This window comes from Dromiciops gliroides, chromosome 4 (genome assembly GCF_019393635.1).
Source record: "Dromiciops gliroides isolate mDroGli1 chromosome 4, mDroGli1.pri, whole genome shotgun sequence".
In the NCBI taxonomy this organism is placed as follows: domain Eukaryota; kingdom Metazoa; phylum Chordata; class Mammalia; order Microbiotheria; family Microbiotheriidae; genus Dromiciops; species Dromiciops gliroides.
This window is the reverse complement of record NC_057864.1, coordinates 288575579-288603019: the sequence shown is the minus strand read 5'-3', so window position 1 is coordinate 288603019 and position 27441 is coordinate 288575579. Positions and strand designations below refer to the sequence as shown.

Below are 27441 nucleotides of genomic sequence, written 5' to 3'. Positions count from 1 at the left end.
GGATAGGGGTGGGGAGGATCTTAATTGGAGAGGTTCTGATTTTCTGGCCAATATTACTAGAGGAAACTGAAGCCCATAAAGCAATCAGCATTCTTTAATTGTGTATGTATGTGGGGGCTGGGTGGGGGGAGAAGGGGGTGCCCAGCCACACCTGAGGGCCAAAACACTTTTTTCCCCTAATCCTGTCACCTGAAGATTACTCTGGTCTCCCAACAAGGAAATAAGAGAAAGGAGCTGAGGTAACTCAACCAACCTCCTCATGAAAATGACTACCAATTGGGATTGTTTTACCTTTGCCAGGGGAGGTCCAAATGATGGTACTGTCAGGCCAATCAGAAGGAAGATGCACCTACATTTAAAAGACCCTGTTGGCCCTCACTAAGAGTTTTAGGTCATTGAAAGAGGTCACTGACCCAATTTATTGTTTATTTCTAACCTAACTAATAAATCAATTATGTTCAGGGAAAGTTGAAATTGCCAGTGACCCATTATATTAGCAGTTGTAGTATCATTGTTAATAAATGGTTATCTTGCCTGGGAAACTTGCCTTAATTTACATTTGTTAAACTTTTACACACCACACATATTAACCATGTTCTGTTTCCCTTCCCTTCTTCACTCCTTCCTGCCTATAACAAATCATGGCAGCAGTTGCCTCAACAAATCATCTGAATCCCAGTTGATTTTTCAGTCCTAAGATCATTTAGGTTTCTGTATTAACTGACTAGAAGGAAGGTCTCAAGATGTCGTATTAGGTCACTATGACAGCTACACATTTACAATGTCACCTAGTCATCTTGCCATCTGTCATTCCACTGACTCTTTTCTTCCCATCTGATTAATACCCCAAACAGGAATCTAGAGAGGTCAAATCTTTCTTCCCTAGAGAAGTTTATCCAATCAACTATGGCACTTCACTATGGGCCTGAATTGTCCAGACTTGTGAGTAAATAAAGGAAAAGTCACTTAATCAACTATATCTGATTGGCTCAGATCCCTCTCATACAGCTATTCACCAAGACACCAGGACCTATCTATTGCTTTTGTTTGTTTGTAGACTATAAGTTTCTTGAGGGCAAATCTTATCTTATTTTTTCTGTTTGTATCCCTGATACCTAATAAAGTGCATAGCTCACAGAAGATGCTTAATAAATGCTTGTTGATTTATCAATTATCCAGCCAACATTCACTCTAGCATGCTCTATGCTGTGCACCAGAAGGGCTTGTGATAAAATAATGGGATTTGGCAGATGCCCAGGGGCCCCACCTGAAGACTGATTTGGAATTGATTGAATTGGGTGAGACTGAGAGACTGACTGAGAACCTACTTAAGATTGATAAAATTGAGACCGTGCCTGGCTGGCCCTGAGTGGGGTGTTGTTCTCAGAGGCTGTAGACTACGCCATCAACAGGAGACCACCCTCAACCAATCAGCTTGAAGGACCTCCCCTTTTGGGGAGGGAGACTGGAAGTAGCAAGGTGAGGTCTCTTTTTCCTCTGGGACTTTGGCTTGGCGGCAGAACTTCACATGTTAGGTAAAGGGAGGTTTTCTCTCTGGCTATCCCACATAGATCTAAGCTAGGGTTTTCCATTCTATAAGAGATCTGTTCTCATCCTCTCTCTCTTCACTAACTTATAATACACTTTAATAAATACTTAAAAGCCTAAACTCTTGCTGAATTTATCAGTAAATCTTAGCTACTTCCCCCCCCCCAAAAAAAAAAAACTAGGGAGGTGGGGGGAGCAAGTAAGGACCCACATTAGATTTTAAACATCACAGGCTTAATAAATGTTTGTTTGTTTTAATTGATTTGAACATGTACTCTTCATTCCTTTCAGGTTGCTTTGCTCTCTGCCTTCTTATTAAAAAATGCTTCCCTCTACTTGGCATTACTCAGACTATTCAATCAATATAATCAATACATAGCCTGCTTTTTATTGAGTAGCTTTTAAGTGCCCACCCATCACTGCTGTCTTTTTTTACTTTACTCTGCTTGTCCAACTCCTGTTCATCACTTAAGATCCACTTGGAGAGTCTCCTGCTCTATCAAGACTCAATAATTTTTTTCATATACTTGGGCATCTCAAATATCCAGAGTTGTTTACAGTGTTTTGGGGACCTTAGATATAATAAGAGGAACAATGATTAAACTAATGCTAAAATATAAGGGACTTATAAAAACACTGAAAATACAATCCATTAAAGTCCTCCCTTGAGGATATTCAGGGCTTATCATATAGTCTATTTTCTGAATTTCTAAGTAAACACATATGTAATGATTCTGTGTTCACAATTGTAGATTTTGTGACTGCTGTGGTCATGTGTGCATGTTTTAATCTTCCAGAGTACAATTTCAGCACATTGCTGGATAAACAGTAGGTGCTCAATAAGTACTCATTGGTGGTGTTGTCTGTCCTTCATTTTCTTTTCTTTTTTTTCTTTACAGGGCAATGAGGGTTAAGTGACTTGCCCAGGGTCACACAGCTAGTAAGTGTCAAGTGTCTGAGGACTTTGAACTCAGGTCCTCCTGAATCCAGGGCCAGTGCTTTATCCACTGTATCACATAACTGCCCCTGTCCTTCATTTTCAAAGAGGACCATGACATCAGGGTGGTATCATGACTTGCACCAAATTGGATTTAAGTGAGTGAGGGCTGTGCAATGTCACCAACCTCACTCTCTTCTCCAGAGCCATCTGGGTCCAGTGCACGTTTTTTTGTTGTTGTCGTTCTTGTTGTTGTTATTGTTCCTCATCACTACCTTGGAGGAGAGGTAGTGGGGTAAGAAGTTTCTTTCTTTTTTTGTTGGATATTTACAGTTTTTTTCTTTTTTAAAGTCCTATGAATTTGCAAAATATTCCTAATCCAGACATTGTCATATTCAAATGTCAGTACAAATTTGCATTACCAAAGAAGAAAAAAACCTTTTTGGGGATTATCTATTTCAATATATTATTGGTTATAATTGAATTCAACTAAAGAAGAGTATTTATTTCTAATCCTAAAGACATTATTGGGTTAATCAGGTTAAAGCATGTTTTGGAAATATTCCTAATTTGCATTTTAGCTCTTTACTTCCCTTTGTCAACCATAATAGATAGAACATTGCTGTTAAATAGATGCAAAAGATGTAATGATGTTTACAAAACAAGTTTGAAATCCTTTTTACAGAAATCTACTCTAACTCACTGGTAACTTCATAATGTTGCTGTTCCTACTTTTCAACTGGGAGCAGTGCTAAAACACAGTACTTGTTTAAGATTCAAAATCAATTATCATCAAATCATAATAGCATGAGGATGAAGGATAAGAACTATGATTATATAGAAATAGGAAATTCTCAGATGAGGAAATTTCTTCCAACATAGATCATCATATCTATAATTTGGAGAACTCAAGAGATGTCAAGAATTCTGAGAGGTTAAGTGATTTAACCAGAGTCATACAGCTAGTAAATATCAGAAGTAGGATTTGAACTCTGGTCTACCTGGCTTCAAGGCCATCTCTTTATCAATTATTCTGTGGCTACTTCCAACTTACAATAATAAGTTTAAATAAAAAAATTATTTTAAAGAAGAAACAATAACATTTGAAGTAAAATCTAACTGTTAAAAATTTTAGTTGTACAATTGTGAATGGTTTGCTCTTTTTAAAAGCTTATTTTTAAAGGCATTAAAAATTTCTGGAATATTTTAGTTACAATAATGAATTCAAATAGAAAAAAATAGAAAATATATTATTGATCTTTCCCAAGAAATATGGAATCACATTTCCGATGGATAGATACATAGGCAATTATACAAAAATGGAGTTGAAAGAATTCTGCACATGCAAAGGATCAGGGTTCAAGTCCTGTTTCTGCCTTATAATAGCTATGTGGCCATGAAAAAAATCACTTAATCTTCCTGATCCTCAACTATAAAACTTTAAACGCAATGATCTTTTGGGTTTCTTAATTTTAGAGCTATGATTTTATAAAATTATGAAGAATGAATATAGTTGCATAGTTGTCACTGAGGAACTAAAGGCCATGGATTACATAAATTATAGGCTTTGGACTACTTAATATTATATGGCATAGGGTAATGCTTAGAGAGATGGTTTCAGAGTAAGAAAGTCATGGGTTCAAATCCCCCTTCTGGCTCTCAATGGCTTTGTGACAATGGGCAAGTCCCTTACCTCTCAGTGCTCCAGCCAATTCTCTATTAGTAAAAATTGCAGAGCAAGTATGGGTTGGCATTATTGGAGAAAGTTCCTCACTAGGATTTCTCCATATCAATGAAATTATAGTTCTGGTTACAAAAAAAAAAATCTACGATTTAGTACTAATGATACATTTATATGGTGTATTTTCTTATTTTCAAAAGGTTCATATATTAGAAAATATCAGAAGTCTCTTACATTAAGCACAATGGTAGCCATTCCTCAGAATCTTGCATTCCTTAATATACTGAATTCCCAAATTCCAATGACTCTAATTAAAACATTTCTAATGCCAGAACTGGGCAGTGAGGTGAGAGTCAGGAGATCTGAGTTCAAATCCAGAATCAGACACTCCCCTAAGCTGTATGACCCTGGGCAAGTCACTTAACCCTATTTGCCTCAACTTCCTTATCTGTAAAATGAGCTGGAGAAGTAAATGACATTCCATTCCAGTATCTTTGCCAAGAAATCCCCAAATAGGGTCACAGAGAGTTGTACATGACTGAAAACAATGCCAGAACTAGTCTTCTCATCATTATGTACCAAGGCCTCTAGGTGCAGCCTTAGTGTGCTGGACTTGGATTAGAACAGCTAGGTGGTACAGTCAATAATGTTGGAGTCAAGATGATCTGAACTCAAATCCAGCCTTAGCCATAATAGATGTGTGAACCATGTCATTTAAATTCTCTCAGCCTCAGCTTCCTCATTTATAAAATGCTAGGTGGAGAAGTGGGTAGAGTACTGAGCCTGGAGTCAGGAAGACTCATTTTCCTGAGTTCCAATTTGGCCTCAGACACTTACTAGCTGTGTGTCCCTGGGCAAGTCATTTAACCCTGTTTGCCTCAGTTTCCTCATCTGCAAAATGAGCTAGAGAAGGAAATGGCAAACCACTGTATTATCTTTGCCATGAAAACCCCAAATGGGATCACAGAAAGTCATACATGACTGAAACAACTAAACGACAAAAACAAAAGTTAGGGATAATAATTGTACCTACTTTGTTCACAGGGTTATTGAAAAAATCAGATGAGTTGACATGTAAAATTCTTTGTAAGCCATTAAATGCTATATAAGTATTAGCTATTATTTCTATTAGAAAAAAATCTTGAAATACTAAGTTTAATAAATTCAGTGCCTAGATACAGTAGGCACATAATACATATTGACTGACTAATTGAAAAAAAATTGAAAAAAAAAACCCAAAGCCTGAAACACTGATAGATTGATGTAGCATCTCTCTCTCTCTCTCTCTCTCTCTCTCTCTCTCTCTCTCTCTCTCTCTCTCTCTCTCTCTCTCTCATTTATCTAACTATCTGTCTAGTTATCTCAATACTTTATCTCTTCAGTGTCAGAAAAAATCATTTGTTTACTAGTGCAAAAATTTGCTTTTCAGCCTTCAAGGTCAAGTATTTATTTTTGTGAACCAAAATAAGTGTTCCTTGCTCATGATCACATTGAATTAATAGTAATAATAGTAATAAACTCCTCAAAAACAAACAAAATTTACTAAAGGAGCTGCTTATTAAAGAAAAATCACAGTGAATTGGCCAAATTGAAAGTTTATTTCCCTCACAAGAAGAGACAACAGTATATTCTATTTTTTAAAAAATTCTATCTTTAAATATTTCTTTTTGGGGCAGCTAGGCGGTGCAGTGGATAAAGCACTGACTCTGGATTCAGGAGGACCTGAGTTCAAATCCAGCCTCAGACACAACACTTACTAGCTGTGTGACCCTGGGCAAGTCACTTAACCCTCATTGCCCTGCCAAAAAAAAAAATTCTATTTGATTCATTTTCCTTTTGTTGGACCCCACTTCTTTCATAGCTAGAGAGATAACACTTTAGTCCTTTCCTACCTTTCTGTTTTTATTTGGTCAACATTGTGTAAATGTCAGTTTGGGGAATAAATTTGCTATTCATTCATTGTAAATTAACTGATTCCTTGAACTCCTCTGCTGCCTCATCTTGGCAAGGATTCAGCCTTGTTTTACATGAAGTGAGAGATTTATAAAGTGCTTTGTATAGTGCCTAGCACATCTTAGGCAGATTACAAAGGCTTCTTTTCTCCCAGCTTCACCCTTTCCCTTCTTAAGGACCATGTTAGGGGCACAGCTGCTACGGTAGGTTCTTTCTACAAAGCTGAAAGGGATTCAACTTTGGACCCTGGATGGACAAGTCTAGTGACACCAAGAGAAACTTATCATATGAAGGTCGGCGATAGAGGAAAGGATTTATGGCACCTACTATGTACCATGCACTGTGCTAAGTACTTTAAAAATTTTATCTCATTTGATCTTCACAACAACCCTGAGGAGTAGCTACCATTATTATTGCCACTGTACAGTTAAGGAACCTTGAGGCAAGCAGAAATGAAATGATCTCCCTTGGGTCACACAGTTAGCAAGTGTCTGATGATCTGAACTCAGGTCTTTGTAACTCCAGGCATAGCATTCTATCCATTGAGCCACCAAGCTGCCTCAAAGCAGGTCACCAGGTGATGAAGATTCATTTTTTGTTTGTTTTTGGCTAGTGCAACTCTTGAATTCAATCTTCTAAATTGCAGAGTACGTAAAGTATGTTGGTAGAGTACCTGCAATAATAGAAACCATAGATCATTTAAAAGCTTGAAACACTCCCTCTGAAGCACTGTTTCCGGTGCCTAGGGTGATGTAATAATTTGGTCCATACTCTAAGGGGGCTTACAATCTAATAGGAAAGAAAAAGACACGTACACTCTAAGGACATGTAATACACCATGTAATAGGTGATGATAAAGGTGGCACCAAAAAGTGTGATTGGGGTTTGTTGTTGTTGTTCAGTTGTTTCAGTAGTGTCTGACTCTTTGTGACCCCATTTGGGGTTTTCTTGGCAAAAATACTGGAGTGGTTTGCCATTTCCTTCTCCAGCTCATTTTACAGATGAGGAACTTAGGTAAACAGGCTCAAGTGACTTGCCTAGGATCACACAGCTGGTAAGTGTCTGAGGCCAAATTGGAACTCAAGAAAAAGTCTTCCTGACTCCAGGCCTGGGAATATATCTACTATGGAACCTAGCTGACCCTGTAATTGGGGTTTAGAAAGAGAAAAATAAGCTTACTTCTGATTGGAAGAATAAAGAAAGATTTCATGAAGGAACTGGTGCTTGAAATGGGCCTTGAAGGATGAATAGGATTAAGATTGGTAAAGCTAAAGGACAAATTTTATTTTTAATGTTTTATTTTCCTCAATCATTTGTCAGAATGGTAAAGCCTATGAACACTTTCTCAGAATACTGTTTTAAAATCTAACAGGTAAAATACACATAAAGTAAATTAAAAAGAAATACAGTTATCAAAATTTTGGGAAAAAAATGTTCACAGTTCCCAAGTTAAGAATCCATGAAAGAAAGGCATTATAGATTTGAAGGATCAGAGGGACCAAGTAAAGAGGCAGAAATGATGAAGATATCAAGGCAGATGTGTATTTTGAGGACAAATGGGGAAAAGTTAGAAAGACTGGATATGGTCATATCCTAGAGAGTCTAATGTCGGGTTAAGGAGCTTGAACTTATTATGAGAATATGGAGAAATTTTAATGAACTTCTTTTATTTCAATTTGTGTAGAAAAAAAAAAACCCAACTCTTCCTTTCCCCCCCCCCCCCGACCCTCATCCCCCTTAATCCCAGGCAGGAGGTATAGGGCAGCTTTTATTTCAAATCACAAAAAATGCATAAGGCAGTAAGCACTAAGGATTCACCCAAGAACAAAAGCACTTAAGTAATCCATCATCTCCTCCCGCCAAAGGAAAAGTATTACTTTATTATTAATAGTTCTCCCATGCAGTAAATGCTTCTCTCTTGTCCTACAGGAACTAATTCTTACAAGTAAGCATTTTATTCCCTCTCTATATCTACAAGATGCCAAAACGACCAATCAATTTAGTTAATTTCTTTAACTAGCCAGTCAATTTGGGTAATTAAAAAAATTCTTAAGACAAATTAGTTCTATTGACTAGTTAATTCTATGTAAACATTTGAACCAGGAGTCCTGTATAGCCAAGGCTATATCATTATTTGTTTGTCATAGAATACATAAAGTTTCTTGAAGTAAAATATCTAATCAAATACTATCATTCATAAATCCAGTGCAAACTTTTCAATATTGATAAATGAACTTTATATTTTTAAATTTTAGAACTTAAATGTTAGGAACATTTTTCATTTTATTTGCATTTTATAATAGAGAAAAAATTCCTTATGCGTTAAATAATTTTAAAAACACCTTTAAGATGGTTGATATAATAAAAAATAAGAACGTTGTCTTTGGACAGTAAAAAGTCATTTTTACATTTTATGGGATGGACTTTTACTCTACAAATAGAGGTATATGTTGTTTTTGTTTTTGCTCATTACTTTTTTTTTTGGGGGGGGGGTGGATGAATCTAGTGATTTCATTGAAAGAAGAACTGTCTGTCCATTAGTTCAGCACCTACTATCCAACTTGAGTTCTTAGACAGTTATCCTACCATACTAAGAGGTTTAATGACTTGCTCAGTGTCAGGCAGTCACTATTTGTAAAGCAAAGTCATTGTAGACAGAAGTCTCCCTAACTCTGAGGTCAAATTTCTATCCACTATGCCACTTTCTCTTATATATTACAAGGAAAAAAGGTACTCAAGTACTTTACGGAGGTTTTTGGGAATTCTTCATATATACTATTAATATACACATATTCTTTGGGGGAGAGGTGTAGTAGCCCAGAATTGTAATTTTATCCATTTGGGGAGCTCAGTGTGTAAACTCCCTTTCATTGGTAGAAAAATCTGAATATTTTCTGTGACTTTATACTGGGAGGACTAAAAGATTGTTGATTTCCTCATGGTCACATTAATATGGGTTATAACCCAGGACTTGATTCCTAATTTTCTTGACTCTAAAGCCAGTTTTCTATCCACTACTTCATGATTCTCCAACTTCTACCATGGGGTCATTGTGCTCTGTGATTGGTGAGGTCACCGCATATAGCCAGACCCAGACCTACCATAGGGTATTGTTGATATCTTCCTGTTATATTACTATGCTCCACTCTCAGTCCCCTTACATGGTCTTCAAGATCCTGCCATGTACTACAGATTGCTAAGAATTAATTAAATCTAGTTAATTTCAGGTCCACCACCAAATATAGCTGTTCATCCTTCTCTGACTCTGGCTCCATGAACAATAATCAATAAACATTACCATTCCTGGGGGAAAAAGTGTACATTATATGTCAATTAATTGCCCTATAACTCTATTCACCATCCTCATGATTTCTCAGACCAAAACATCATTCTCCTACATATACACAGACCCACAATTAGTATTATTTTTAAAATATCACAAAAAAGCCTACAGTATAAAATTTTTTTCCTTGCTTCTGATAACTACAAATTTACTGAAAACTGATTGATCCCCACGTACTCTCCATTCCCAGGCCAATGAATCGCCAGGAGCTAACCAATCTTTGTCAATTCCAGATTCTTGACAGACTTATGGATCTCCCCCAAGAAAACTATCCCCCTCCCAATGATGCCCCACCTTATTCCCTGGATTTTATGTTATTATGTAAAAGGGTCCACCTACATTAAGTAGTTTCTATTTAGAATTAAGTAGCTTCTATACTTAACTCAGGAGCAATTCTATGGTTTCTTTTGTTAAAGGTTCATTTACATTAAGTAGTCAGTACCTTTGGAGCAGTCTTTTGGTTCCCTTTTGTTCTGTTACCCCATAAAACCCTTGTCCTTGATTCCCATCTTTGGGTATTCCTAGCTTCTTGCTTTGCAATACCACATGAGCTATAGTTCCTCTACCCTGATTAAAGACCTTAGTTTATCTTATATTGATTGTTTCCTTAATTTACAGGTTAACACTTCCTTCTACAGTCAGGGCAGCCAGGTGGCATAGTGCTGGACAGGGAGTCAGGAAGACCTTAATTCAATCCCTGACTCAGACATTTAATAGCTATGTGATCCTTAGCAAATTACTTAACCTCTTTCTGCCTCAATTTCCTTATTTGTAAAATGAAGATAATAATGGCACTTACCTCACAGGGTTATTGTGAGGAATAACTGAGATAAGATATATAAAGTATTTTGCAAATTTTAAAACATTGTATAAATGCCAGCTATCATTTACTTTGGAAATCTCTTTCTGAGTAAGGCAAATATGACTCCCAAATGAATAGCCAGCTAAAACTAAAAAAAAAAAAAAAACCAAAAAACCCACACGCACAACAAAAAAACAAAAAAATAAACCCTTATCTGGGAGTTCTGCCAAACTCTTTTTTAAATGAACTTTATGCAAAGAGATGGAAGGATAGGACATTATGCTAGAAATTCAGGGATCAAGAACAGTGGTTTCAGCTGTTATGAGTCAGGCTACAGCTCAAAAAGTTAATACAAAATTCAAATTGGACCTGCATCAAAACACAATGTCTACTCTATTTAATGAGCTTTAATTGTTTTTGTGGCTAGAAAAATACTGAAACTCTTGAATGGTAGGACTTCAATCTGAAATTGAATGGAGTTGCTATAAAACAACAACAGTCTTTTTATACATGAAAAATAGGCTATGAATAGTTACTAGATTGTTTTTCTTCTAAGAAATCTATTTGCTAATATTTTCTGACTATACTATCATAAGTACAATTTGACTACCTTAGCACTTCTGAACACATTCTAGGTGATGCTTATTAATTGATTTATAAAATGAAAGCAAAAGAAAGCTTAAATTTGTATGATACCTAATGTGCTTCTATTTAACCTAATGAAAAGTTTCTAGATTTTCCCATGGCAAAGTGGTGATTATTAAGTGTAAAAATAAGGTTTTATAGTATTAGTTTTAAATTTTGTTATACATTTTTTAATCTGAGAAGCTCAGAGCATTCATAGACCTCTGTGATTATCTCTGTGAGAAATATTATTGGCTTTTTTTTTTTTGGTAGTATGGTGTACTGAGGCATGGAATGAAGCACCTTAAGTGAATCAGGTCCATTTTTCCAGGGGGAGAATAGTACTCAAAATCCTCTTCTACCAAACCAAATGTTCTTTCTATTCTGCCAAGCTTCCTGCTCTGTATCCAACCCTGTCCCTAGTTCCTCTGAATTGAAAATTTATTTCCTCTCAATCACTCACTTCCTTTATGTCCTCTTGTCTCTTACCTGTACACCATCAGATGCAGGAATATAGCTTGCCCTTTTAAATGTATCTGTCACATTTCGTAGAATTTCCACTGATATCAGGAGGTCTCCTGCGTAAAAATTTTTCCTCTGAGTTAAATCCAACAGGGTCTTGGTCACCTGGGACATTCCATCACCTGCCAACATTCGCTGACCTTTCGCAAGGTGCTCTTTAATCTGTGGTAGGCAAAGAATGGAATAAATATCAGAATCTTCATTACTGTGTTTCCACCTGTCGAGTAAAGAAATGCATTTAGAAATACGTCAATAAATTTTAGGGGATTTATTTTTGAGATGTACAAAACTGAAAAATGTGTCAAATTCATGGACTTCAATAAGCAAAATATCCCTGAGGCACAAGTTTGAGTGGATACAGTATGGTAGGTTTGACATAACTGTCAATTTGGGCATCAAACAAATTATATTTCTTTTCAAATTAAAGATAAAAACAAAAGTAGTCTTTCAATATAGTAAAGTTGGACAACTTCCTTAATCAGGGTATTTAGAGAAATTATGAATACATTAATTGAAAATAGTAATTTAAGAATAAGTTTAGGGATTTTGCCCCATTTGCTTCACAGAGCAAATACATAAAAGCACCCAAGCAATATGTGCAGTAAACATATCACATTGACCCAGGCCATGAGGTTAGCCTGTGCTGGAGAATACAGCTTTGAATTGTAAAACCTCCTAACCATATGACAAAAGGTAGGTCCTTTAGAGATTTTTTTAAAAGTTTAAGTAACTAAAGAAACTCAGCTTTTTTTAGCTATAAAATTAATAGTGCTGCCACTGACTACTTTCTGGGTCTTAGTTTCATCATCTATAAAATGAGTGAGTAAGATTAGATAATATCTAAGGGTCTTTTTTTATGGCAGATCAAGAGGTAAGGCTTAAGTTAATAGTATAACTGCCTAAAAGTGTCCCTGTAAAAATAACTTCTGTTCATTCTTCATAGTTAACTTATTATTAAGGGAAGGATGGATCCTTGATATTTGAATATAGTCTAGGACAAGTAACCAAGCATTTATTAAATACCTCCTTTAGTCAGGGTATTTTGACAGACACTGGGGGTGTAAAGATAAATATATTCTAGATCCTGTTTTCAAGGAGTTTACAAACAAATGTGGGGGGAATAATTCATACAAAATTAATGGTGGTACACAAGAGTGTGGGGTAAGTGCAAAACAAGGGGTCCAGGCTAAGTGTCTGTGAGAAATGTGAGAAGTGTCTGTGAGAAATGTGAGAAGCAATCATTTTTAATTGGGGACAAGGAAAAGGAAGAAGAATGGAAATGAGATTTTTTAAGTGCCTACTTTGCAGCAGGCACTGTGCAAAACCCTTTACAAATATTATCTCATATGATCTTCACAACTGCCCTGTGATGTAGGGGTTATTATTATTCCCATATCACAGTTGAGAAAATTGATAAGTGACTTGCCAAGGGTCACATGATGAATAATCCAGGGCCACAGTGCCAAAGTCTTCCTGATTCTAAGGTCTCTATCCACCATGCTACCTAGCTGCAATGGAGAAGGAAATGGTAAACTACAGTATCTTTGCCAAGAAAACACCATTTGGGATCATTCACACTGAAGGCCTGAAGAATAAAACCTAGCTGTAAGAGGTGGATAGGTAAGGTTTTGTGGAAGAGGCTGCACAAGTATTGGGACTTAAAGAAGGGGAAATACTTCACTAGACTTAAATGGGTTAGGATGCCATTCCAGAAAGGTCGATGGTGAAACTAAAAGAAAGGATAGGGGAAAGGGCCACAAAAGGAATAGGGATGGGGGCAGCTAGGTGGCCCAGTGGATAAAGTACCAGCCCTGGATTCAGGAGTTCCTGAGTTCAAATCCGGCCTCAGACACTTGACACTTACTAGCTGTGTGACCTTGGGCAAGTCACTTAAGCCCCATTGCCCCTCAAAAAAAAAAAAGGAATAGGGATGGGGAACAGTCCAGTTTGGTTGGAACACAGATTAAATACATGAAGGGGCAGAAGTGTCATATAAGAATGGGAAAAGATGTTATTGCCATATTATAAAAAACAAAACAAAACATTGAATTCCAAGATTGGGAACTTATATTTCATTCAAGAATCAAGGAAAGACCCATGAAAGTTTTTGAGTGATGAGTGGGTAGAGGAATGGCAATGACTAAAGTGGGAAGATTTCTTGGGCAACATTTTGAAGATTAGTTTGGAAGGAAGCATATAGGGAATAAACAAGAGAAGAGAACCTGAACTAAGGTAGTTGCAGTAGGTTTGTAAAAGAGAGGACAGATATGAGAAATATCGATTCAGTGACTCCAGAGACAAAGGAGGATAGTTCAAATGTTGGCCCTGACACTTCTTACCTGTGTGATCTCAGGGAAATCACTAGGCCTAAGTTCCTTGATTAAAAAAAAAAGTAATGTGGAAGAGATATGATCTCTAAGGTCCCTTCCAGCTCAGTCAATGATGGCCTATTGTAAAGGTAGAATTAATGTGACCAGGCAACTGATTGGAATGTGGAGTATGAGAGAGCAAAGAGAGTTAGAGATGACCTTAAGCTGAGGAGGCCAAGGTCTTCCCAATTCCAGGTCCACTTCTCTATCTACTGTGCTACCTACCTGCAAGAGGTGGTCAAAACAAGTTTTGTGGAAGAGGCTTTTGAGACTTAAAGGAAGGAAAGTGAATGGATGACTAGAAAGAGGTTGGCACCATCAAAATAAATAGACAAATAAGGGGAAGTAAAGGCTTTTTAGGAGAGCAGAGAAAATATAGATTTTGAAGGGTTCAGTTAAAGGTGCCAGTGATAAATCCAGGTGGAAATATCTATAAGGAATTTGAGAATATTTTACAGATGCAATAACTGAAGCCATGGAGGTAGGTGTGATTCCAAATGATAATCTGGTATGGGTAAGATTGATAAGATGATAGAGAAGAGAAGAAGCCCAGGCCAAAGTCCTGAGGAACATCCATATTTAAGGAGTAGGAAGATGAGAAGTCATCAGTTTCCTTACCTATAAAATGGGGATAGTAATAGCATCTACTTCAGAGAGCTGTGATGAGAATCAAATGAGATGATATAGGTGGATTACTTCATAAACCTCAAAGTGTTTTTTTGTTTTTGTTTTTGTTTTTGTTTTTGTGAGGCAATTGGGGTTAAGTGACTTGCCCAAGGTCACACAGCTAGTAAGTGTTAAGTGTCTGAGGCCAGATTTGAACTCAGGTACTCCTGAATCCAGGGCCAGTGCTCTATCCACTGCGCCATCAAGCTGCCCCTCAAAGTGTTTTTAAATGCTAGAGTTTTAATAATAATGTTTATTATATATAATATTCTATTGTGTTATATAAATATATAGTCATATATAATTATTTCTATAGTATGGGATACCATTGACATCCTTAAAATTTCTTTCTAGGATAGTATATCTAATGGTTTTACCATTACTTTAAACAATAGTAATAATAATTCTAGCACATAACTATTACTGTTGTTATTATTATTATTATTGTTATTATTATTATTATTATTATTATATCAATTGTGTCCCAAATTGCAGAAAGATCAATGTAGTGTGTAAGGATTTTAGAACAGAACAGAGAATAGAATATACAAATCATGGTCTAGAAAACCTGCTTTGATTCTGGAAGAAATGCTAGAGTATTATAAAAGAGAGGTTATTTAGCATCTGGAAAAGGAAAGAGTGATCACAGTAAGACAGCATGGCTTGAGCAAGAAATAATTATGCCAAACATTTCCTGTATCCTTTTTTGACAGATTTTACTAAATTGATAGAATAGGGTATTGAAGTAAGTAGTTTACCTAGATTGTAGCAACACACTTGACAAAATAATGCATTTCAGATTATTCTTGTGGAAAAATCTGGACATATAGGGATTAGACTCCATAACAATCATGAATTCAAAACAGTTTGAATGGCTGGACTCAAAGAGTAGTGATTAATGTTCAATGTCAACCTGGCAGGAATTCTCTAGTAAAGTACCCCAGGGATCTATCTATGGTTAGTCCAATGATGATGAGTATTTTTTAAATCAATTATTTGGATAACTTTAAAGATGATATGCCTAACAAATTTGCAGTTAATAAAAAGGGTGATAGGGATAGTTAATGAATTGAATGGCCAAATCTTCTTGACAGGCTATATAACTAAGCTGAATCTAATAACAGGAAATTTAATAAGGATAAATGTCAAGTATTACATTTGTGTTCAAGAATTCACCTTAACAAGTACAAAGGATGGCAAATGTGGTTAGATAACATTTTCTCTGAAAATGATCTTCAAAATTAGGTGAATGTAAACTCATTAGAAGGATCATTATGGTATGAGTGAAGAGAAAGGAGTAGATGTGGGAAATGCTGTAAAGGTAAAATTGATAAGATTTGGAAACTGTATATGGGAGAGTGAGGGAGACTGAAGAAATGAGGCAGATTTTGAAGTTGTAAACCTGAGTGACTGGAATAATGGTGGTGAATTTGAGAGGAAGGGGAGATAAGGAGTTCTATTCTATATGTGCTGAGTTTGGGATATCTATAGAATATCCAGGTAGAGTAGTCCAGCAGGCAGTTAACAATGCATAACAATGTTGTAATCTATGGGGAAATGGATTTATCCTGCTTGGCCCCAGAAGACAGAACCATGAATAATGAGGAAAAGCTGCAAAGAGGCAAATTTAAGAGTGATGCTGTTGAAAAAATCCTTCCTAATAATTGGAGCTATATAGAAGTAGAATGGACTGCTTTGCCCTGGAAGTCTTCAAACCAAGTATGGATTCCTACTTGTTTGGTATGCTGTATTGGGAACTCTCTTAGGCAGGGGATGACTAGATGGCTTTTGATCTTCCTCTGAAATTCTGTAATCATATGATAGGGGCAGTGAAAGACTTTTTCTGAATACATTTGTCCTCATAAAATCTTATATATCCCCCTCCCTCCACTCCCATGGCCATCACTTTGGTTCAGACCATCCTCACTTTGTACATGAACTATTGAAATAGCTTGCTAACTGTCTTTTTGCCATCTTCCACGTTGCTGCCAAATGAGTTTCTTAAATCACAGACTGAACCACTTAACCTTAACCCTTTGCTCAATAAATACCACAGGTTCCTAATTATCTGTAGAATAAAATACAAACTCCTGTTTGAAATTTAAAGTCCTTCATAATCTGTCTCCAACCTACCTTTCTACTTCTCCCCTTCACTTGCTTTATGGTTTCATTAAACTGTTTTTCACATACAACACTTCATCTCCTCTCTGTACTTGGCATAGGCTACCCAGCATGCCTTAAATGTTCTTTATCTCTACCTCTTAGAACTGAAAATTTCCTTCACGGTTTAGATTTACCATCATTTACATGAAGCCCTTCATGATTATCCCAACTGCTGGTATTTCAATGTGTACCCCACACATCTAAAAAAAAAACAACCACAAACAACACATCTGCATTTATTTTATATGTGTATCTTTTCTCTTATATCCCCAGCTCCATGCAGAGTGCTTGGCATAGAGCAGGTATTTAATAACTGCTTGTTGATCAGTTGATTAAAATAGTCAGCAATAGAATGAAGTCACAATCCTATATAATTGGAAAAAACAAACAGAAGCAGAGAGTGTAAAATCTAAAGATGACTTCTTTCAAGAGACATTTAGAGATCTTCTTTAAAGTATAAGATCAGTCTTTAAAGAATACTAATCTGCAGTACAAAATCATGTAATTCTGTTCAATAACAAAAATATTTGCATGAAATATTGTATTGGTGCTCATAGTAGTCAAAGCAGTTATTTGTATTATATTCTATTTATTAAAATTGCCAAATTATATTACACCAATAGTATATGATAAAAAGATATTGAGAAATGTTTTATTTCCAGTAGCCAATACAAAATAGACTTGACATTTAGATAGCTCTTTTCTATTATTTTCTACTCTTTCCTAAATTAGTATTATACCTAATCTGTGCCTTCTCCAGTATTACCCAGCTCTCTCAGCAAAATTACCTCCTTTTAATTTTTTCTTGGTGTCTCTTCCCTAAAATATTAAGAGTCACTGAGTTGTAGTGGATAGAGGTATGCATTTGGGGTCAGGAAGATTTGGGTTGATATTCTGCCTCTGATATTCACAGGTTGTATGACCTTATCTTCCCTGACCTGACAAATACCAATATTTGTAAAATGGGGAAGGGTTTGGAATGGATGGCCTCTGAGGTCCTTTTCCACTGTAGATCTGTGACAATGGCATAAAGGAAAGTGCATATACAAAAGAATAGCAAGAATAATAATTCACCATTAAGATTTAAAGATGTTCCAACAACCCAGTAAGGTTCAGCTATCCTTTTCCCTTTTTACAAAGAAGGAAACTCAGGCTTGGAATGATTACATGACTCATCCAGTGCCACACAACTAGTATTTAAAGCTAGTAATTGAAGCTAAGGCTTGAACATAAATTCCCCCTTTCTAAATTAAAAAAATTAATAATTTGCACTATTTATTATGCATTTATTATGTATACCCTGTACACAAGGTATCCTAAAGCATTTCATGAGTCAAAATGTTTCCAAATTCCAAGTTATTAATATAAGCAGCAATCAAGTTAAAAAACATGCAGAAACCAGCCAGTATATTAGCAAATAATATTGAATTAAATCCCACCAGTTGAATAGACTCAATTGCCAAAGGAAGTTAATGGAGCTTATGGGCCAGCAGTGCCTTGTTCAATAGTTATTTGATGACAGTGTTGACTAACCTGATGGGATTTGTCATATCATTACACACTAGCTCTATTACATGCAGATTGTCCACAATAAAGTCTAATTTTTTTTAGTATTCGATTTTTTGTCATTAATGTTTGTATAGACATAGTTGAAGAGGATTTAATTAGATTAGACTTCTGTTGTGTACCAAAGTGAGAAAGAATAGTGAATATGCTTAGTCACCTTAGTTACATCTATCATTCAGCAAGCAATAGCTCTTGTTGTGGAGGTCCTGCAATATACCACTGATAGGAGGAACAGATGAAAAAAATATTGCCCCAGTATCTCCACGGATCCTTTATTTGTTAAATAAAAAAAAGTCAATCAAGTTTGTCTGCCTTTTTTCACTTTCTTTCTTTGCTTTCTCCTCTTACTGCTTCCTTCTTTCTTTTCAACTAGAAGATCCACTTCACTCCCCCAGCCCCTAAACACACACACACACACACACACACACAGAGTTCATTAAGCTAATGTGAGTCTTCAGGGAACAAAGATATATTTCTATATTGAATCTATGTTTTCTATTTCTATTAAGATTAATAGCTGGGGCCGCTAGGTGGCACAGTGGATAAAGCACCAGCCCTGGATTCAGAAGGATGTGGGTTCAAATCTGGCCTCAGATACTTGACACTTACTAGCTGTGTGACCATGGGCAAGTCACTTAACCCTCATTGCCCCACAACACCCCGCCCCAAACCAACAAAACAAGATTAATAGCCACAAGAGAAATTGTTGAGAATATAAGTTTCCTGAGAGCAGAGATTATTTTTCTTTTTTTATTTGTATAAACAGTACAGTTCTTGGCACAAACTAGGTACTTTGTAAATACATTTTAGTTGGTTCATTGATTGTTCAAACAATAAAGTATAATGTAATTAATGCTTCACCTGTAGGTCACTTTCGTGCTCTTTTTTTTTTTTTTTAAGAGAGGCAATTGGGGTTAAGTGACTTGCCCAGGGTCACACAGCTAGTAAGTGTTAAGTGTCTGAGGCCGGATTTGAACTCAGGTACTCCTGACTCCAGGACCGGTGCTCTATTCACTGTGCCACCTAGCTGCCCCTGTAGGTCACTTTCAAACCTGGCCTGAATCAGAAGCAAACAACCATCTGTTCATAGGCCATATGTGAAAATCAATGGTCTCCATGCAGTCCTTCAAAGACAAATGTTTTTATCACAAAACCCAACTACCACAATGGATAATAATAATAATTGATAGTGTTGAGGTGGGAAAGGCTAGGATAAATAAATGTTAATATTCCCACAATTCTGTGGACAGTTCCAATAAGATGTGCAAGTAGAACAAACCACTTTCTGGAAAATTCCTCTTTGGAAATCTTATAACACTACATAAATGTAAGTTGTTGCTATACAGGGACTGCTAAAGCAGTATAATACATTTTTCAAAGACTTTCTTATATTTTGAATTTATAGGAGTCAGCTTGACTTTAAATTATGTGGCATTTCCTGAAGAAATATCTATTATACTGTGTGGTGTCTCAGTCACAAAAGGAGGAGAAATACTCTTTAATGGGAAGGGTTAATATGGAGCTCAGAGTGAGTTCATTTGAAATTCAAGACGCAAGAAAAGGGGCAGGTAGGTGGTACAGTGGATAGAGCACTGGCCTTGAATTCAGGAGGACCTAAGTTCAAATCCAGCGTCAGACACTTGACACTTAACTAGCTATGTGACCCTGGGCAAGTCACTTAACCCTCATTGCCCTGCAAAAAAAAAAGAAAAAAGAAAAAGAAAAGAGGCAAGAAGAGAATTGAGAAAACCTACAACAGAGAGGTAGAGAGGAGGATGAAGGAGAGATGAAGGAAGAAAGAAGAGAAGGAAGAAGAGGAAAGAAAAACAGGAAGGAGGAAGAAGAGTAAGACAGTGAATTCTTGTGCCTGATAGAAACTATTCTATTAAAAAAAAATCTCTGAAGAGGCAATTTCTTCCTATGTAGCCAGGAAGAGATCTAAGTATTTTCAAGCTTAATATCATAGATGTTGGAATCCTGTGGGGGATTGGGAATGAAAGGACAAGGAGAGAATAGTTGAAATATCATAACAGAACACCAAATATTGGGTATATTTGTATAAGGAGTTTAAATAGTTACCAGACAGCACTCATATGAAAGAAATTACTTTGACAAAGTTTCTCAGCTCTAAAGTCAGAAGAAAGTTCAGAGGCCACTTAGTTCAACCCTCCTCATTTTACATGTTAAGAAAAAGAGGCCTAAGGAAGTTCAATAGCTTGCCCAAAGTCACAAAAGTAGTAAGCATGAGAGGCAGCATTTGCAGTGGGGCCCTTGGATTCCAAAGTCATTGCTCTTTCCACTGGACCAACCAACTCTAATACTTAATACCTGTATGACCATAGGGGAAAGTGATCCCTGTGTGACCTTAATCTTTCTGAGCCTCAGTTTCCTCATCTGTAAATCAAAAGGTATGAACTACATTAATTCTACTAAGTTTTCTAGTTTTAAACATATGATCCCATGAGTGCTGAATTCTCTTCCTACCCAGATCTTACCAGAATATTCTCTTCTCTAATGAGGTCTGATTAGCTTTCTTAAGTGACCTGTCATCACCATTTAATAATTTCATCACAATGAGAAGCTCCATTTAATCTAAAGATAGATGCTAATGCAAGCTGTGGCTGTGCAAATCCACTGGGTAAGAAACCTAGAAACCTGCTCCAGCTAAAAATTCCTTTGGTGGTTGTTAAGTAAATGTCAACAGTTGATGAATATTCAAGTAAAGATGCACAAAAATCAGAATGTTTCATATACTTGACTGCTTAGGACAATTATTTAATTCTAACATGATTCTGCCACCTCATCAATGTGGGTGCTAATAATAATAAAAATGACAATGACAACAATGATAATAGCTAGTATTTGTATAGCACTTTATGGTTTAGAAAACACTTTACAATATTATCTCATTGTATACAAAAACCCTATGAAGGAAATACTATGATTATTCCCTTTTTGCAGATGAAGAAACTGAGGATTAGAAAGGTAAAGTGACTTGCCCAGGATGATACAACTAAGAAAGACTGAGATAGTATTTGACCTAACTCTAAGTCAATCACTTCAAACACTTTACCACCTGGATACCTTGACCTAAAATAATGTAGATTAAAAACCCTTCATACCTGCTTCTCTGCATGATTCTTATCCATGTTCTTGTATAAATCTTCCAAATGGTGTCACCCAAGTACTGAGAGTATTCCTCTAGACATTTTTATGTGTTAGTTTCCATTCTGCAAATTTCACCATTCCACACCACTCAACCCCCACTCCAAATCATCCTCTACTGAGTTGTCAAAGTGATTTTTCTAAAGCTAGGTCACCATCCCCTATGCCAGACTCAGTGAACTCCAGTGGTTTTCTCTTACCACCAAGATAAAAGACAAAGTCTTCTGTTTGAAATTTAAAACCTTCACAACCTGGTCCCTTCCTATTTTTCCAGTCTTTTTAACATTTTATTTTTCTTGATGCATTCTATGATCTGGCTGCACTGTCTTACTTGCTGTTCCTTACAAGGGACATCTGTTTCTCTAACTTCGTACTGGCTATCTTCCATGCCTGGATTACTTTCCATATTCGATTTTACCTCTTTTTCCTTAGTTGGCTTCCTGTAAGAATCAGCTCAAGTATTGCCTGCTATGGGAGGCCTTTCTGGGGTTTCTCCAATTGTTTGTCCATTTCCCCTGTATGGTTATCTTCCATCTTCTCTCTCTCTCTCTCTCTCTCTCTCTCTCTCTCTCTCTCTCTCGCTCTCTCTCTCTCTCTCTTGTGTATGTCTAAGTATTTACATGTTATTTCCCCAGTTAGAATGTGAATTCCTTGAGGGCAAGGGCAATTTTTGCCTTTTCCTTGTATTCCTAGTACTTAGTACAGTTCCTGACTCATAGTAAGTACTTAATAAATGCTTGTGGACTAACTAAAAGTTTTATTGATGTTTTTTTGGTTTGACACCATGGTCATTTCTGGATATGTGACTGTTTTAAGACTGGTCAAACAAATTATGTGCCCCACATATGCTTGTCCATTTTCCCTGGTAAGAAAGAAAATAATTTAAATTAAACCAATTAACAGAGAAAGTCTTATCTATATTACATGGGCAACACTCCACACCTAGAGACTCTCTTTTCTCTAAGAAAAGGGAAAAGGTGCATTTCTTCACCTCTTCTTCTAGTCTAAGGTTGGTTAATATTATTATAGTGTTTGGTTTCATTTTAGTGTTCTTCTCTTTATTATATTGAACATACACTGTTATACTGTTTTCTGCTTACTTTAGTCCATACATGTCTACCCTTTTCCTCCTCCTAATCTATTACACTGATTTTTTTCCTTACTACATAATAATGTTACATATTTAGTTATAAATTGTTAACACACTTCTCAAGTGATGGAACCATATTTTGCTTCTATATTTTATTTTATTTTTTGCTACCACACAAAAGGACTAATGAATATTTTAGTTTATATGATATATTTATTTCTTCTTTTTTTGTTTTTGGTTTTGTTTTGCCCAGGGTCACACAGCTAGTAAGTGTCAAGTGTCTGAGGTCACATCTGAACTCAGGTCCTCCTTAATCGAGGGCTGTGCTTTATCCACTGCACCACCTAGCTGCCCCCGATATATTTATTTCTGCATTGAACTCCTTGAACAGAGTATTGGTATCTCTAGGTAAGATTATGAATAATTCTACATAATTTTTCATAATTACCAATTATTTTCCAGAATGATTGGACTATTAACACCTTCATCAATCAATGCATTATTGTGCCAATCTTCCCTCAGTCCTTCAAATATAAACTATCTTAGGAATCTTTAACATCATTTTGATAGTTTGTAATTAAAAAAAAATAAAACTGTTCATACTTTTGATGATTAATCAATTGGAAAATGATTCTTGTTCTTATGCAATTATGTTAATTGAATATATATCTTGGCTCTCAGGCCTTTATTCAGGAAGTATATATAGTAAATTAGATAGGAACCTGGCCTCAAATCCCAGTGTAAGCCTCTCCTCTGACATATACTAGCTACATTCCTCTGGACAAATTAATTAATGACTCAGAAACCACATTATAATTTGGTAGAGGTAGTGTTCCTCACTACAAGATCTGATACCAATGTAAACAGAAGTTCAGACATTTTTGGATATATTTTTCCTATTGATAATTTCACTTTCGATCATAGCTGTGTTGATTTGGTTTGTGCAAAAGTCTCTTTATTTAATGCAAATAAAATTGTCAATTTTTCCATTATCATTTTCTCTATCTCCTGTTTATGAATTTTACCTTTAGTCATAGTTGTGAAATTTCTCTCCTTCATTTCTCCTCTAACTCTTTAATGCATTTTTTTTTTTTTGTGATACGGCCTTAAATATTTAGGCTACTGATCCATTAGGAATTCATTGTAAGATGCTGGTATAAAATTATTTTTAACTAAATTTCGTTTCAGTTTTCCTACTTGTTCTTACTGAATAAGGAATACTTTTTCAAGTGTGTTATGTTCTTGAATTTATCAAACAATGGAGTACTAATTAATTTGCTTCTAATTCTTGCTTACTTAGTCACACTAACTTCATTTTCTATTTTTAAAAAGTAGTAAATAGTTTTAATAATTGCCACTTTTATAAATAATTTGAGATCTACTAGATCTCTCTATATTGCTTTCATACCCATGATACATGTAGGATATCTACTTGTTATCTATTTCCCTAAATATTTATCTATTTTTCTCAGTTATACAGCTATCTTATGATACTGCTTAAGCCATTTCTCTGGTTTATTTATTCATTTCCAATGTGTTGCAGACTGTTTTTACTCACCATGTGCATTTCATACCTTTGGATGACTCTCAGCTTTAATCCTTCAGAGACTGTCATATTCCATGACTTGCAGAAACTCAAAATCATCAGAATATTGCTTTAAAAGTTTGGTTTTTGTTGTGTTTATTTTTTAAATAGAGAAGCTTTTATGCGATTGCCCAAAGGCAATTCAGCCCAATCTCTCCCTCCTATTCAACCCTGGAGACAGCTCATTATCCATGTGCAATGTTTGTCCAATATATGTGCACTCATAGACCAGTTGTATGTGTTTTGCATCCAACTGCATACTATATTTGGACAATAAGCATTCTTCATCAACTTTATTGCTCTTGTGTGGATAATCTACCAAATTACTTTGATTGATTATGAATCTCATTTAGGAATATTTGTAATATTTGGGAGCTTGTCCCAACTAGTATGATATTATCCACAAATTGGAGCACAAAAGATCTTGTCATATGTGTACATACATACCCACATACATACATATTTATAAGAGTTACACATGTATAGTGTATGTATGTGTGCCCTGCATATGCTGTGTGTGTATGGGGGTGTGTGTATGTGCATGATAATATGATATCTCTCAATGTTCTCCAAATTTTCACCACCAGCTCGGCCCTTCTTTCAGTATATTTGGTCCAGTTAGGCTACCCTTCTCATATTGGAGAAGTACCTTGTGAAGATCATTGAAATGTAATCAGGCATTTTCCAGATTTTTCAAACATATTCAGATGCTTAATTTACCCTACAAGAAGTAATGATTATGATATTCTATGATATTATTGGAGACTATCAAAATTGCTGAAAAAACACCCTCTTTATTTTTATACCCCATGATATATAGATAAGATTCCCTAACCAATGAGGAAACTTAATTCAGATATTTTAACTTACTTGCTAGAGTACAAAGAATTATAGCTGAGAGACACTATTAGGGATGTGTTGGAGCCAGTTCTAACCTGCTTGAGAAAGTCATTGTTAAATTTTCAGCATAAGCAGTTGCAGGACTGAAATTGGCAATCACCATAATTAAAGGATTGATTTGATGGATCTTTTGAACTATCTAGATTTTAAAAAGCGTTAATAATGTGGATTAATTTTAAATATGCTCTGCCCCCTTCCCAGCCTATTTGCTAAATTGTTACCAAAACGTCCCTTTATTGCTCTATTCATATTACTTGAGATTAGCAAGACTGCAATAGAAAGTCCACGAAATTGGAGGGCTATTGACTGTAGACTAATATGGTGAGAAAAAGATATTTATATTATTATAATATGTGTGATATTATATTACAATAACTTGTATTTATAGTGCTGTAAGGTTTAAAAAGTACTATGCATCCATTATCTCATTTGAGCCTCACAACCACATACACACAATATATGTATACATACACATATGCATACACACATATGCATATACTCACATATATACACATACATACATATACACATATACTTTGAGTATTTATTTTGGGACTTGATGTTTTAATCTTTCAAATAATATTTATGAATATAAAAAAAGATGTTACTATTCTAGGCCTACTCAAATGATGGGGAAAACCTCTCTTAGGAAACAACAAAGAGGGATTTTGTTCCTTCTTTTATTTTTTTTCTTCTTTTTAACATTCTTTCATTCCCTCAAAGGTGTCATTGAATAAGTACACTGGATTTTATGTTTTAAATATTTCCCTTCAGTATTGCAATTAATCTGGTTCATTTCAGAATGTTCATAGGGTGTGTCTTTAAAGTTTTGGGTTTTTTTGAGTCATTCAGATTTAATGTAAATTGACAAGATCAAGTAATGAAAGGATAAAGAGATTGGAATCTAAATATAGGTTCCTTTTCACACCCTAAGATTAAGTCTCTTCTCTCAACATTAAGAGATCTTCTAGGATCAGGATTCAAAGAGTAGGTGTATTCCTCAAATTATTTTACTCTTTTAAATTAATACCTCCTATTAGCATAGCCATCCCTATTGTATTGATTCCTTTAAAAAACGAATCTGCTCATAATTTACCATTATAAATGATACACATAACTTTTAAGCGTATGCAATTATGTACTATTTTAAGCAACAACTCCTACAGCCCATCTGTAAGGTATACTATAGTTTTTCACAATTTCAGAAAAGCTTCAATTAAGAAACAATTATATTAATGATACCTTCCTCCCCTCTAATTCCTACCCTTTACCTATTTTGGGGCAGTGAAAAGAACAAAGGGAATGGAGTAAGAGCACCTGAGTTTGATTCTGTCACTATTTATATGACCTTAGGCAAGACACTTAACCTTGGTTTCCTTATAGGTAAAATGCAAAAATTAACTAGAAGACCTTTAAGGTCCCTTTGAACTTTAATTTTATAATTATCTCTTTTTATGAGAAAATATTTTTTTAATTAGATAACATTTGAACTGAGTAAGCAAGACACAGATTCTAAAAAGAAGGCCTGTAATAAGAACATAAACATACTTCCTTAAAAAATATTAGTCATTTTCTGTTCCCAAAGTTCACCTATTAGATAATGATATGACGTACTTTATAGAAAGATTAGTAGTTTCTAGAGGTTACAAGGATATAGTTTCATTTTGCTATATTTATGTTTTTGACACCAGGCTGACTTAGAACATCTGACTGTTGAAATTGGATAGAGATGATTTCCCCAACTTTAGCTAAGTTTTTGTCAATTGAGTACTGGGTTCATATCATAATACATTTGATTGTGCTCTTTTAATATGTTTTTATTTCTATGGCATAATTCCTAAGGATAATAATTCAATGATTTTTTTTAGAAATATTGCATTGACTATGTGTAAAAGTCAAGCATTTCAAGGATCATTCAAGTCTAGAGTGACACAGAAACAGTCACATAATACTCAAAGCAAGGTACAGTAAAAAATGAAAAACAGTGCCAAGAACTGACAAGTTATTGCTGCCAATAGCCTAATTAAACCCCAGACTACAAGCAGGCCTTCAGAGGGATTAAGAAGCTATAGGGGTTGTTAACTGATCTTGCTAGAGTGAAGCATTGGCTTGTTCAAGTTGAAAGAACAGTGAGAAGATTAGTAAAAAAAAACATGTTAACCAGTGATATGAAGGAAAAACATTGTCATGGACAAGGTAGTTCAGACAGGACTACTGATGAGTAAATAAAGATAACTTTTACTTATGAAATACTTTAAAAAAAATTCCAGGGTATGCTAAAGTTGTTTGAAGAAACTAGACAAGCCTATAAAAACTGGGTATTTTCATTAGGCTGTGGAATATTGACCAAAAGTGTTTGTGGTTTAAATTTTTTTTCCCCCACTGGGCATGGAAGTCTTGACCACATTGAGTGAATGATAAACTCTGATAAATATACTGATAAACAAAACTTTCAGAATTATAGATATTTCCAAATGGAAATGGAATACTGCAACATCATCTTCCACCATGCCCCATCTTATCAAAG

At 35.5% G+C, this 27441-nt stretch overlaps 1 protein-coding gene across 1 annotated transcript in view; it reads right to left on the bottom strand.

The window, feature by feature from the left end:
• Positions 1 to 27441, bottom strand: part of ADGRB3 (adhesion G protein-coupled receptor B3) — an 890484-nt gene that overhangs the window by 465609 nt on the left and 397434 nt on the right. The window contains 1 exon segment of the mRNA XM_044001123.1: positions 11378 to 11572. Within this exon segment, the coding sequence (XP_043857058.1) occupies positions 11378 to 11572 (195 nt within the window).